A 13,135-nucleotide genomic window follows, 5' to 3' on the forward strand; every position below is an offset into this window, starting at 1 on the left:
GAAATGCATAGCCATGAAGGTACTTAAGATAACTGTTCTAATTGCTATAATTTAGTATTGTTAATAACTATATGATTAGCATTATTATTAAATTCTGCAAAACATGCCACGGCTCTTGAGGGGTTGAGTGATTGCTTCTCAAAAAAGTACTTTTTATCTAATTCATTTGTTAATTTCCTGCTCTTTCCCATATATGCTTGTATCTTTTTCCTGTCTATAATTTCCTGTCATAGGATGCATGCATACATTTCACTGCTCGTTTGTGGTGTTTACAGGAATTGCAGTTTGTAGTTAAGGTGATAGTGTGAGCTTTGATAAATTTCAGCCAAGGTTAATCTGGAAAGACATAATGATGAGGATACCAGTAATAATATAAATAGTTGTTACCCATCTGTATTTGTGATATTGAGAAAATAATTAGTTAGTATTTTAAAACAAATATTTATTTCAGTGTCCTAATACATTTTTGTTTCAATTGCAATTAATGTCATGTACCAGAAGGTGGAGTAATGAGAGATTGACAACTGTATTTGCTGGCACATAGGCAATGTACTTTTTCCTTAAATGCATCAGTTCTTCACTTCAGTGGTCTTTATCCCAATAAGTATTTAAAATCTTAATCTGCTGTCAGTTTTTCAGCGTGGGTATCAAAACTGCTATTTTTGCCTCCAAGTATTATTGCAAAAGAGTGCTCTAAACTTCAAAGAGTTTCCTATTTCTTGTCAAGTCATGCATTCCTTTCTCACAGGGATTCTAGGGACCTATTATCAAGTATTGGAATGTTGAGGCATTGTACAAAAGAGTTGCTGTAAATTCTTATTTGTAATAACAAAAATAATGTTTTCCTTCCATAGAAGGAACTATAATTCCTAGGAACGTTGGTCGTGCAATATTTTTGGTTCACTAGTAGTTTAAAATTTAATTTAAATGTGATACGTAGTGTAGAAACTAATATTGATGATCCTGATAACTGTTTTTATAATTTCCAATTCTAAACTGCCATTATCTCCTTCCTTTTCTTTTTCCTTATATTCAGGTTTTCTTCAGCTCCCATATTTTTTGTATTGCACTGCTTTGAATTTCCTCTTTCAACAATATTTTTTGTCTATTTTTAGTCTGTCAAAAAATCCAACAAACAAAAGATCTTTCCTTTCTTACTGTTGTGAGCACCCTATCTATGTTTTTCAGTTCAAGATCCATGCTGTTGATGTAAGCTGCTCTTGATCCATACTTTTGGACCATACATAGTGCTGTATACCGAAATGTTCATGCTTTTCCATTTAAGTTTCTAATCAGAGCTTAATTTGTTCTTCTGCTTTCTGCAAATAACTGCGGTTCCTATATTCTTTCCACTTTTACTTAAATCTCAATGTAAAAATGTTCAAAACACAAATTCTCACAGAGCAGCAATTCAAACCCTTTCATTCATTGCTTCTTTTCTGGTCCACTTTTGTGTAGTTCAGTTTTATAGGGTCTTGGATGGTTTTTGCCCTGAACATTTTTTCAAGTTCTTCAAATTTCATGAATGAAAAAGTTTTAAGAAATGTACATTTTTTCTCTTTGCTATGTAGGCTTTGACATCAGTAGTTAACTATAGGGAGCCCAAGTCAATCTGCAAAGCACCTGAGTTGGTAAGTGATATATATTATTGTAGAAAGTAATAATACTTTTTTGTAACTGCGAAATGAATTGGCATAGGGTCCATCACATGAATAGCAATTTCTCACACTAAGGCAGCCTCAGATGTGTATTTCAGGAGTAATAAATAAGTTAACCTGCATACACGTTTTGTGGGTGTGTAAAATTGATGCAGCTGTAATATTTGATTCAGAATTTGTATTTGCTGTGGATGTAGTATGTATTGTTCGCCTATGAATACACCCTTTGTAATAGAACGTGAGGCTATAGACTGTGACTGATTTCATGCCTTAACTTTTGTGTAGAAGTTTGGAATACCTTGGCATACATTTGTTCTCAAGCTTGACAAGTAGGTTTGTGTTTGTTTTTTTCTTTTTTTAACTTGAGCTGGCCAAGTACTGTGACAACTTGTTGAAGAAATCAGCAAAAGGAATGACAGAGAATGAAGTAGAAGACAAACTTACAAGTTTCATTACTGTTTTCAAATACATTGATGACAAAGATGTATTCCAAAAGGTAACTTTTGATATCCAGTAAATGTTAAAATGCTGCATTTAAAGTATACCTGAAGAATGTGGTTATGCTTTTAAAAATGCTCATATCTGGTTTTTTTTATGCAGTTCTATGCCAGAATGTTGGCAAAAAGATTAATTCATGGTTTGTCTATGTCTATGGATTCTGAAGAAGCCATGATTAATAAACTGAAGGTAATGTAATATTCTTCTAATGCAGAATAAGCAAACATAGGAGTATGTAATGTTGAGAGGGAGCAGCAGAGGGTGCCAGAGATAACTGAGCCATCAGTAGAACCTGTTTCCAATACCTGAAAGGAAAGACTTAATTTCTAGGTAGTCTACGAAAGATATATGGCCCAGTATAAGATAGGCATTTGAGATTTTTATGAGGTTTTGGGTATTTTTATTAAGTGTGTTCAAATAATTTGTATTTACCTTATAAAAGTACCAAGGACTTTCATAAACTAGCTCTTTCAGTTTTACACAATAACATTGTTCATATAAATCAATGTATAGAAAGTGAAACTAAGATAAATCTGATAATTTTCTTTCATATTGTTTGTTTTCTGTTGTAACTAGTGTTCTCTGTAAATATTATAACAATGTTTCTGCTGACTAGATTTTAATATTTTAGTAGTGAACGTGCATAGTTTATATAATAAGTACTGTTTTCACTGTGAAACCTGTTAACAATATTTCTTCACAGCAAGCCTGTGGTTATGAATTTACCAGCAAGCTCCATCGAATGTATACAGACATGAGTGTTAGTGCTGATCTCAACAACAAATTCAACAACTTTATCAAAAACCAGGACACAATTATAGATTTGGGAATTAGTTTTCAGATATATGTTCTACAGGTACTAATGTATGTTTTATTACTATTGAGTTATGTGTACTTAATTCCTATGTTTTGATAACAAGTGAACAATTTTTCTAACTATGAATACTTCTCATACGGAAACTGACACCTTGTGATCATTATGAAATAATTTATTTTCTGTTTTTTTCTTTTTAAAATTAACCTGCTAACACACTAAACAATAGTGATGTAAAATGCCTTGTGTTCTTGTTTTGAGTTAATACCTCAGTGGGGTGTGCATAATGAGTATTAAAAAATGAGCAGTAAAACTTCTGGTCTAAATTGAATGTCCTAAAGCATAATATACACTATAGATGTGTTCAATAGTGCTGGGTTTTTTTCTTAATGTAAATATTGTATGAAAATGTTAATACTTTTATTTTTCTTGATACCTTTAGGCTGGTGCATGGCCTCTAACTCAGGCTCCTTCTTCGACATTTGCAATTCCTCAGGAACTGGAAAAAAGTGTACAGATGGTAGGTTAGTAGGAGGCTTCTTGTAAATATGTGTAAAATGTAAAAACAACTCCAAACAAAAGATGATCACTCTTAACAGAGAAAAACCTGAGCTGCTTCAATTTGTTTGTAAATCATAGCTATCCTTTTTCCACTCCATATGAAATTTGGAAAGGTCGCATGAATGATATACTGAATTTATGTATGTAGTTGCATAGCTTTTCATTATTTTTGACAATTCTCTTCTACACTTTGTGATTGATGAGAGAGATACTAATAAATGCAATCAGATGAAATGGGTTGGTTCTTAACTTTAAAACCAATTCCTAATATTTAGGTAAAAGAAGATTTTGTTTCCAATATTAAATCTGAACAGGTTTAATAGCAGATTGAAGTGCAGATAAAGATTTCTTGTCCCATATTTCACAGAAGCCATTCAAAATCAAGCTTCATGCAAACTTCTTTAAAGCTAATTTTGCAAATTCTCAAAGCAGTAAAGGTTTTACTTTGGCCAAATATTCTCTTTTTATGTGATTATTTCTGCTTTGTAGAGGTGGAATATCGTACTACTTTTGATTATGTTACTGTGTTCTAAATGTTATCTGTACAATGTTTGTGTTAGAATACAGAATATGTGTGTTGATCTTTGCTAAAATGTGTTTAATGCTGAAGTACATTTTAGGCAATGAAAATTTCATATTATTGGACATAACAGATTTTTTAAGCAGTTTTTATATCTTAAATTGCTATCTGATCTAAATTATAATAGCAAATGTCTGCTGCTGTTGTGAAGGAGCTTTTTCATGTATTACTACTGAGTATTAGAACTATTTATTCTGCTTTTATTTCTGCTGTATTAAATGGCACTTGCTTTTAGTATAATTATATATTAATTATAATAGTTTCCAACCCATACTATGGGATCCACAGAAGATGCTTGATGACATTTTGCTTTTCTTTGTGGGTTTGAAATAGGAGTATTGTCAGTTGTGCCTCAGTTGGAAAATTGTAATGGGCTTGCGTATCGGAAGCAGCTCAGAGTCTGGGTTGCTTGCCTAACTTCACTGTTTTGCCAGTTCAAAGGAGCAAACTTATTCATGTGTCACCTAGCTAGAATTAGTGCTCTAAATTATACTTATAATCCCCTAAGGAAACAAAACATGACCTTGGGGAGTCTGAAAAATTGACAATGTCTGTCTTTACTGTCAAATTTGATTATTTGACCCATGAAGACAGAGTTTTCTCAGGATTCTGGCCAGGATTTCGAAAGAAAAAACACATTTTGCAGTTGCAATGCAAAGTATAGGAGTACCTCTGTAACTGGGAAAACTGTTGAGCAACTTTTTCAGCCTCCAAGACTGCTGGAGCTTCCTATAAATATATATTTATTTGAATGGTGTACAAATACTGGGTTTGATACTATGTAAGCTTGTGGGTGGAGAAACACCTGATTCTTAAAGAGGTCAAAGTCCCACTTTTTGTATTTTCCTTCTATATTAATCGAGCTGCCAGATGAATCAGCGTAAACCAAATTGATGTGCACAGTATTGGCTACATGGGGTATAGGGAATTTTGATCCAATTTCCAATTTAAAGGAAAGGTTCTTTGAGTCTGCCTAAGTTTTTTTTTCATTGACAAAAAGTAGATAGACCTTACATTAGGATTAGTCTGCAAGCCACACTTTCTTGTTTCTTTCAAATAGGAAGTAGGAGAGCAAAATTTCTTAATTTCTTAATCCTTAAAAAAACCCACAAAGCTTAAATACTAAAACTAAGGAAACGAAGGTTTAGCAGGCACTTGCCAATATATGCAGTTTGATTTGTTCATCTTGGCTATAGGGATAATACATAGAAATAAGGTCAAATTTATATTTTAATTTTTCTGTTGGATTTTCAGCCAAATTTCAGGACATCCAAGAGAATGCCATAGCTTTTAAAATGCTACTAAAAATCCTCATTTTTTTATTTCTCCTTACAAGCAAAAGTATCAGACTTTTATATTACATATGTTAAAATAAAATCTGCTTTTTACAAATGTTGCCATAAACTTCTACTTTAGTCTTTGGAGAAATTCTTCCTTTCTTTCCTGTCAGAGTAACTTTTCTGCATCAGTTTAGCCCACAGAATAAGTAAGCTGAAAGCCATGTCCTCAAAAGGTTTTTTTAGACATTCTGGAATATCTTTATTCGTTCTTCAAAATCCAGTGCTTCGTTTCATTTCCCTAGGGCTTTTTCTTATTCTCTTTCCACTGCTTGCTAGTTTCCAGGAATGGCAGGATGGATGGATTGCATATAATATGAGAACAAGATGATTTTGCTGCTTCTCTGTAAATTTGATTTTTCTTACCACAGTCCACAGGTCATTTATGCCCTTCCTTCTCTTATTCTCTGTTGGTGAAAATTACATTTAAATGTACCTAAATATAGCTTGGAAAAAAACTTCTAGGAATTGCATTCCTAGAGTCTTCTGGAAAGTGGTCTTACTTACAGTAGCCAGATTTGTGCCCTTTAGGGCCAGATTTCAACTGCATAGCTAATTTTGACTTGCACAAAACCAAAAGCTTCCTTAGAGTGAAGAATTTTAAAATTATTTTTAAGGCCTTTTCTTGTTTAGAGGTATTTTTTTTTCATATTCCTTTTTTGCTATATATTTGTGTGTGTATAATTTAAATATCAGGAGAAAACGCTTTCCAGAATGACTGATGTAGCATTTCTCATAATGACAAGAAATTCATGTATAAATCAAAAAAGAAGGAAGAAATTAGCATTACTACTAATGCTAGTTTTGCATATAAGATTTTTAAAATACTGATTTTGAGGAGATGCTTAATGTATGTATTGTAATATATGCTTAATATATGTATGTATATAATGTATGTATATATTTAGGATGCTTTTGGGTGGCAGCACAACTTTGAAATGCTACTTCCTAAATCATAAATGTGTGCTGCTTTGTGAAAATAGGTTTTGGAAGGTTTCACCAGAAATTCAAGGATTTGTAGTCGCGTCTTGATTCTGAGATGTTTGCAAACTGTGTAGTTGTGTCTAGCCTGAAACCCATATTGAAAGGTCGCAAAAACTGTTTCAAGTTTTCTCTTTTTGAATTCCCCCTAAAAATACATTCAGGAATGTAAGATCAGATTTCATTGTGAAAGTCAATGTGTAGCTGACTGCAGGGAAATACCTGTTAACTAAAAGTTTATGTTTTTTAAAGGACATTGTTAAAAAAAAAAATCAGTAAAATAGATTTTCTGAATTGATTTTAAATATGATATCAAAGCCATGGAATATAGTATGATTTCACCAAGGTGAAAAAATAAAAATACTCTTGTTTTTATATGGAATTGGAAGGAACAGAATAATAAAACCTAGTAAGATTGATTGCTAAAACCTCCTAGAAATTAATTTAAATTCCTGCTTTTGGAACTACATTATTTTATGCTTTGAGACTATGAATGTGTCAACAATCTTTTTTATTTAGTCATCAAGTGATATGTTAATATGTTCAAGTAGTTCAGTAAATGACTGATGTTCGCTCCATCACCCATCTTACCATAAAAGTAAATGCTGTCATGAATTGATCTGCAATGTTGGCATCCAATATGGTAAACATAAAATTGGTATTTCTTCACTGGGGTGGTAGTGTGGTAATAAACTATTGTAAGTAGTTATATGTGTGACTAATTGAAGTTCATTTTGTTTTGCAGTTTGAATTATTTTACAGTCAGCATTTTAGTGGAAGGAAGCTTACTTGGTTACATTACCTTTGTACAGGTAAAAATTAAGTGCTTTGCTGAACTATACAACTGACAGTTATATCTTAAAAGTCCTTTTCAAATGGCAGCAGACTTTGGATTTGGAACATTATGTTGCATATAAAGTCAACTGACTTATTTTGCATTATAAATCAATTTAATATTGGCTGCTTAGTATTTCCAAAATTTATGTTTTGTAAACTTGCGTATGTTATCTGTGATTTATAAAACTAGAGTTGTACATTCGTAACTACAAAACAGTGCTGGAGAACTGCTGAGTTAATAAAAATTACTCTGGAATTGCTTCTGTGGTATCATGTCCCTTAGCTGAATATTAAATAATTTTAAGAATGCGTATTATACTATTTTACTTAGATATGTAAGTATCTAAGTAAATACATATATATTTACTTATGTTTATATTTGCTATGTAGAAATGTGTGTTAAAAAACATCTTGGAAGAGATACATAAAATTGTAGCTTAGATTAGTAAGAATCAGTTAATCGTATTCTTTTTCATGTGCTTTCAGTGTCAGGCTTTAATGACTGAGCACCACAACATGTTACGTGGAGGTGAAAACCAGACTAGCATACAATATAATGTAATAAAAATTTAGTTCTGATAGTAGAAGGTTGCCATTAACTTGCACTCATCTTCACACACAAAATCTGAATCTGCTTTCAGGCAGATTTCTTCAGTGCTTTTTTTTCTTTAAATTACAAGGGAATTTAAAGAATATAAGAATATTATAAAAAATTTTACTGAACAAGTCTTTTATTTTGTTTTTAAATCTTCTTTTAGAGCAACTTCCCTGTAATCACTATCGTGTGATTCTGTGTAAGCTATTAATAATTGAAGTTTATGCATTGCAGTGCATTAAGGCTATTTGGAATTTCCTTTTTTACTTACTATAAATTATATTGCATTATTCAAATTCAACACTGTAGGTTTCCTTCATTCTTGAAAACACTACTGTTCTGGTATTCATAGTTAATCGCAGTTATTTTTATTGCATACCACATTCTATATGTGTAAATTCATATCGGTTCGTACGTTCCCATCCCAAGTGTTAAATGTATACTCAGGTGTGAATTGAATTACTGGACAAGGAGCTCTAGTAGTTAGGCTTCAGATGACTTTTCAGCACATTCCATCAGTTTATAAAATACTACTTGTATCATTACAGGTGAAGTAAAAATGAATTATTTGTGCAAACCTTATGTAGCCATGGTCACAACATACCAAATGGCAGTGTTGCTTGCCTTCAACAACAGTGAAACTGTAAGTTACAAGGAGCTTCAGGATAGTACACAAATGAATGAGAAGGAACTAACAAAAACCATCAAATCCTTACTTGATGTCAAAATGATCAACCATGACTCAGACAAGGTATGCAGTAATGATACAAAAAAGTTTCATGTTCTCAGTCTTGTGATTCTGCTATTTATTGAGGGCTTTTTTTAATGTAAAAGTTTCCACTGTTTGCCCTTTTTTTTCCCCCTGAACTGTATTCTTGACCCTTGTGAACAGTTATAAATCTGTATTTATAAGGAAAGAGACAGGAGGAAGTAGACTGTCTTTGTTTGCTCTATATGCCTGTAGCAACATGGTATGCTGAAAAGGTAATAATGCTGGGACTCTTTATTGTTTCTGTTGCATTTCATCCATATGGCTTTAGACTCACTGCTGTTGGAGGGGAATACTCTTTAAAAATACCACTTTCAAAGTTGTACTGGATCATAAGAAGGAGCCTGAGTAATAAACCAAAGGGTCTTACAGAGATCCTAAAAAAAAAATATTTGTGGGATTAAAAGACCGAAAGTAACAGCAGCCACGTTCTTCCTTGCTGACACATTACAGGAAAGAGGAGGGAGGAGGAAAGGGAGCAAGGGGAGCTTGTGTGAGAGGAATTTTGCTGCAATTTGCCAAACTCTATCATTCCATGAGTTTCATGGAATTCTGGTAATATCTGGGCTTTGTTTGTGGTTAAGGCAATGGTTGATACAGGTTCTCTTTCTGACTCTGCCTCGTACTTCTGTACGACCTACATGAAACCAGTTACTCTTTTTCCCATACAGCGAAGGGCACAAATGTCTATTAAGAAACACTACAGAAGTGCCTGTGCATATACCATACAAACTTCAGAATGTGCCTCCAACTAGCCCAGAAAGCCCAAGTTATTCAGACAGTATCAAGCAGAAGAAACTGAGACAAGCTGTTCGCTTTACTTGCAAGAAGAAATCCAAAGCTGCTCTGATAGCTGCTTTTTTTTTTAACCAGGAAAATATTAAAAAATGGAAAGTGAGATCACAAAGGAAGATCTGATGCTTGGCTGAAGCATAAGACATGCTTCCAAAATCTAGAAATGAGCTCAGGTTGGAACAGTGGCTGGGAAGATGTCTGTTAAACCATGGGTGAAATATAACATTGGGAGCTAGTACAGAAAACAATGAGATTTTTCATAATCGTAGAAAGTTGCCCATTATTTAAGTTTTTACATTTATTTCTGTCTGTCGTATAAGATTTGGCCAGTTTCCTTAAGCATATGTCATTGAAGAGTGAACAGTACAGCTTTCCAACCCTTTTACCTCTTAACATTTGCCACTGCATTTTCTGGTTCTTTAACTTGCAGGCTATTGTATTCAAGCATCTCTGGTAACTCTGTTTTCCTTGCACTCCATCCAGCAATGTGAAAGCTGATCTGTAGACAGTCTGTCAGCTTACTTATTTAATAAGACAGTGAACTTTAGTGGCTTAAGCAGTGAAATTAAATACACTAACTTCTCTTTACCTGTGTCCGAGCACAGAAAAGTACAGTGCATTAAATGTTTGCTTTTTGGTTTTTTTGAAAGAGAAAAAAAAAGAAAGAAACTTTTGGCAACATCTTTGTTGGTTCATTAGAATCATGCTTTTTGAATTCATGCACAACACACAATTTATTTTGGTTTATACTCAACCATGTAAGCACAGTAGTGCTAAAATTTAATGTTAGCTTATATTTCTTAAAGCTCTTGGTATTTGCCATTTTATGTTAAATGTTCTATACTATGCCTGGGTATTAGAAAATATTATAATAAAGAATATTTGTTGCAGAATATAAAAGTAGAATTAATATTGCTTTGAGTATATATTTAGATAAATATTGACTATGTTTACTACAGTATTTGTGCTTGAGGCAACCATCATTTGGCAAGATTCCAAAGTCTAAGCAGCCCAGTAACTTTATTCTGCTGGAAATTGGTAATGCTTGTAGAGACTCTTACCCGGAAACTGCAAAGATGGTCAGGTCATCAGTGTTAGTTGAATGTAAAGGTATTTGGGCTGCAGGGAATAGTTACCATTTATTGAAAAAAATGGACTTTTACATGTGTGGAAAAGAATTGAGATTCTGACAGGAAAAAATTCGAAATGTACAGATAGATGAGGAACTGTAGAAGTTTCAGTTTGTCAACTGTTCCTGCTGTAACATAACAAAATGCTTAGATGTTTTTCCTTAAGTTCTGGAAGGCAAAATTAGTAATAGTTGTGAAAGCAACAGTGCACTCTTTTGAGGTTCTGCCATAAATAAATGCAAATCCTACTTTCTCTTAAGGCAGAAAATGAGTTTAAATGGAGAGTGTTTGCAACTAAGGTAGCTGTAAAAGTATTAAAACAGAAATTGCTTTAATCATACTGACTTGTTAACAATATTCATGTATGTCAGAGTTCTTTCTAGTGTTTTCTGAAATAGACTTGATTTCTAGGTTAGTCAAAACGCAGCTTAAACAATTGATGGGCTTCAAGTGGCATTTTAGGATTTCCAACTACAAATCTGCTGAAATTGTTTGTATTTATGCAAGTCCCTAACTGTGATTTTTCAAGGGAAATTGTTATAATTTTCTTGTACCATTTCTGATTTTTTAAAAAGATTCTTTATTGCAGGAAGATATAGAGACAGAGTCTACGTTTTCATTAAATATGAACTTCAGCAGTAAACGAACAAAATTTAAAATTACTACATCAATGCAGAAAGACACACCACAGGCAAGTATTCTTTGGTGTTTCTAGCTTGAACAGCTTAGGAAGGTTACTTTTCTAAAAGTGAATTTATTGTATTAGTTTGGTGTAAGCAGATAGAAGTGTCCCTGTGTAAGATTTGCATCACCATAAAGAAATCCTTTAAGTTTAAAGCTTAAGCACTGCAAGTTTTTGTGTACTTAAAATATAGGCAAGAGAAGATGTAATAGCAAATTAGGAAGAGGAAGAAAAAGGTAAACAAGAGCTATTCCTCTTGTACCAAATGGGATTGACATTTAGCTTGTCTTATCTAATGAGACTTTTTTGTTGGTGGTGTTTATAAAAGCAACTTATTCCAGGAACAGCAGAACCAATCTGTTTTCCTATGGTTTTGTGTCCTTCATAACTAAAACTAACTTCAGTGTTGATAATACATGTTCCCTCCGCATCTCCTAAGACATAAGATGTTGTACAAGAGATGTTTGTGCTTCCAAACGCAATACATTATAGTAAATTCCACCTGCCTTTCTCTGTAGCAAAAATGCTGGTTGGGTGTGTCTCTCTCTTAACTTCATCTTGATTTATGGAAGTACTTTGCCTGGAACTGAACTTCACCTACATTTTTGGTATTAATTGACCACTTTTAATAAAGTAAAAAGTATAGATTCAAGATACTCTTACAAAGTGTTTATTGATCTTATATTTTAAGCATTACTGTTCTTCCTATATCGCAGGAGATGGAACAGACCAGAAGTGCTGTAGATGAAGACAGAAAAATGTATCTTCAAGCTGCTATAGTCCGTATCATGAAAGCACGTAAAGTGTTGCGACATAACGCTCTTATCCAAGAGGTAAGATGAAATCCTCTTCTTAAACATGATTTGATAAAAATCTTCAGGATAGTTGAGTAAAACATCTGACCACAAAACTGTCCCATGTTAAAACAAATACTTCAGTGAAATTAGTGAGAATTTCGTTGGAGTCTACTTTGAACTGCAGTACTGGAGCACTAGCTGTGATCCCTCAGTCTTGTTAAATGTGTCTTAGCCTAAAGCATTAAGTGCATCTGTACGACTACAACAGATGTTGTACCCTGTAAGAATCATTGCCAGAGCTGTAAGTTCAATTGGAAACCTCAGTATGGATATTCTAGGTATGAAGTTTCCACAGAAGCACCTGGCTAATTTTGAGCTCTAATAGTGATTTTATTCTAATTCATGTTTTAAAGTTGTCTGAGTATGTAGACATGTACTTCTTAATCTCCCTTTTCCATTAAGTGGTACAGTTGTCTAGATTTTTTAGATCTAGATTAATGATCTGTGAAGTGTGACAGACTGACTGGGAAGGAAGTACTGTTTCTTTTGTTTTTCTCCTACTTTCCCATCTGTGCTAGTTGCCTGCTTAATGGTATTTCTTATTCCAACCTAACCTTTGCTCCTACCCACCAGTTCCCAGTTTTAGTTTTCTCAGCCTTCTAAGGCGTTCATCCTTCAGTCTTAATTTGTTCTTGTGTCTCTTGAGCCTTGCTGGATAGCCTCAGAATGGACTGGTGGGAGAGGTAATAAAGATGCCTGCTTTATTGGACCATTTTGAGCATGGAGGTGGAGAGGCATTCAGTCATTTTGAGATCTGCTATATGTTTTCTGTCTTGTGGTGATGGAGGAACCAGTTTACCACACCACTTAATTTTTGTCTCCTAAAAAAAATAAGAGAGCATTTAAGTCCAGAACTGGCAATGTGAGACATCTTAAAGGTTTTGGATATTGAAATAGTGCTTGTACACAAATATTCTGAAAGCAAGCTTAATTTAAGAAATCTGATTTTGAATATCTAAAAGATGAGGCAGCATAGGTCCTGATTACTTCTCAAAATCTTTGGTTATTTGGTTTCCTGTTACTTAAATCATCCATGCAATT

General features: G+C 33.4%; 1 protein-coding gene across 1 annotated transcript in view; it reads left to right on the forward strand.

The window, feature by feature from the left end:
- The window catches only part of CUL2 (cullin 2), a gene marked incomplete at its 3' end in the record, with an annotated part of 43,728 nt that extends 31,658 nt beyond the window's left edge, over window positions 1–12,070 (forward strand). Inside the window, exons 11-19 of the mRNA XM_010292190.1 lie at window positions 1,572–1,631; window positions 2,026–2,154; window positions 2,259–2,345; window positions 2,860–3,012; window positions 3,413–3,490; window positions 7,175–7,241; window positions 8,410–8,612; window positions 11,145–11,246; window positions 11,954–12,070. Of these exons, the coding sequence (XP_010290492.1) occupies window positions 1,572–1,631; window positions 2,026–2,154; window positions 2,259–2,345; window positions 2,860–3,012; window positions 3,413–3,490; window positions 7,175–7,241; window positions 8,410–8,612; window positions 11,145–11,246; window positions 11,954–12,070 (996 nt within the window). The remainder of the gene's footprint in view (window positions 1–1,571; window positions 1,632–2,025; window positions 2,155–2,258; window positions 2,346–2,859; window positions 3,013–3,412; window positions 3,491–7,174; window positions 7,242–8,409; window positions 8,613–11,144; window positions 11,247–11,953) is intronic.
- Window positions 12,071–13,135: the final 1,065 nt, after the last annotated feature.

This window comes from Phaethon lepturus, unplaced genomic scaffold, assembly GCF_000687285.1.
Source record: "Phaethon lepturus isolate BGI_N335 unplaced genomic scaffold, ASM68728v1 scaffold11508, whole genome shotgun sequence".
Taxonomy (NCBI): domain Eukaryota; kingdom Metazoa; phylum Chordata; class Aves; order Phaethontiformes; family Phaethontidae; genus Phaethon; species Phaethon lepturus.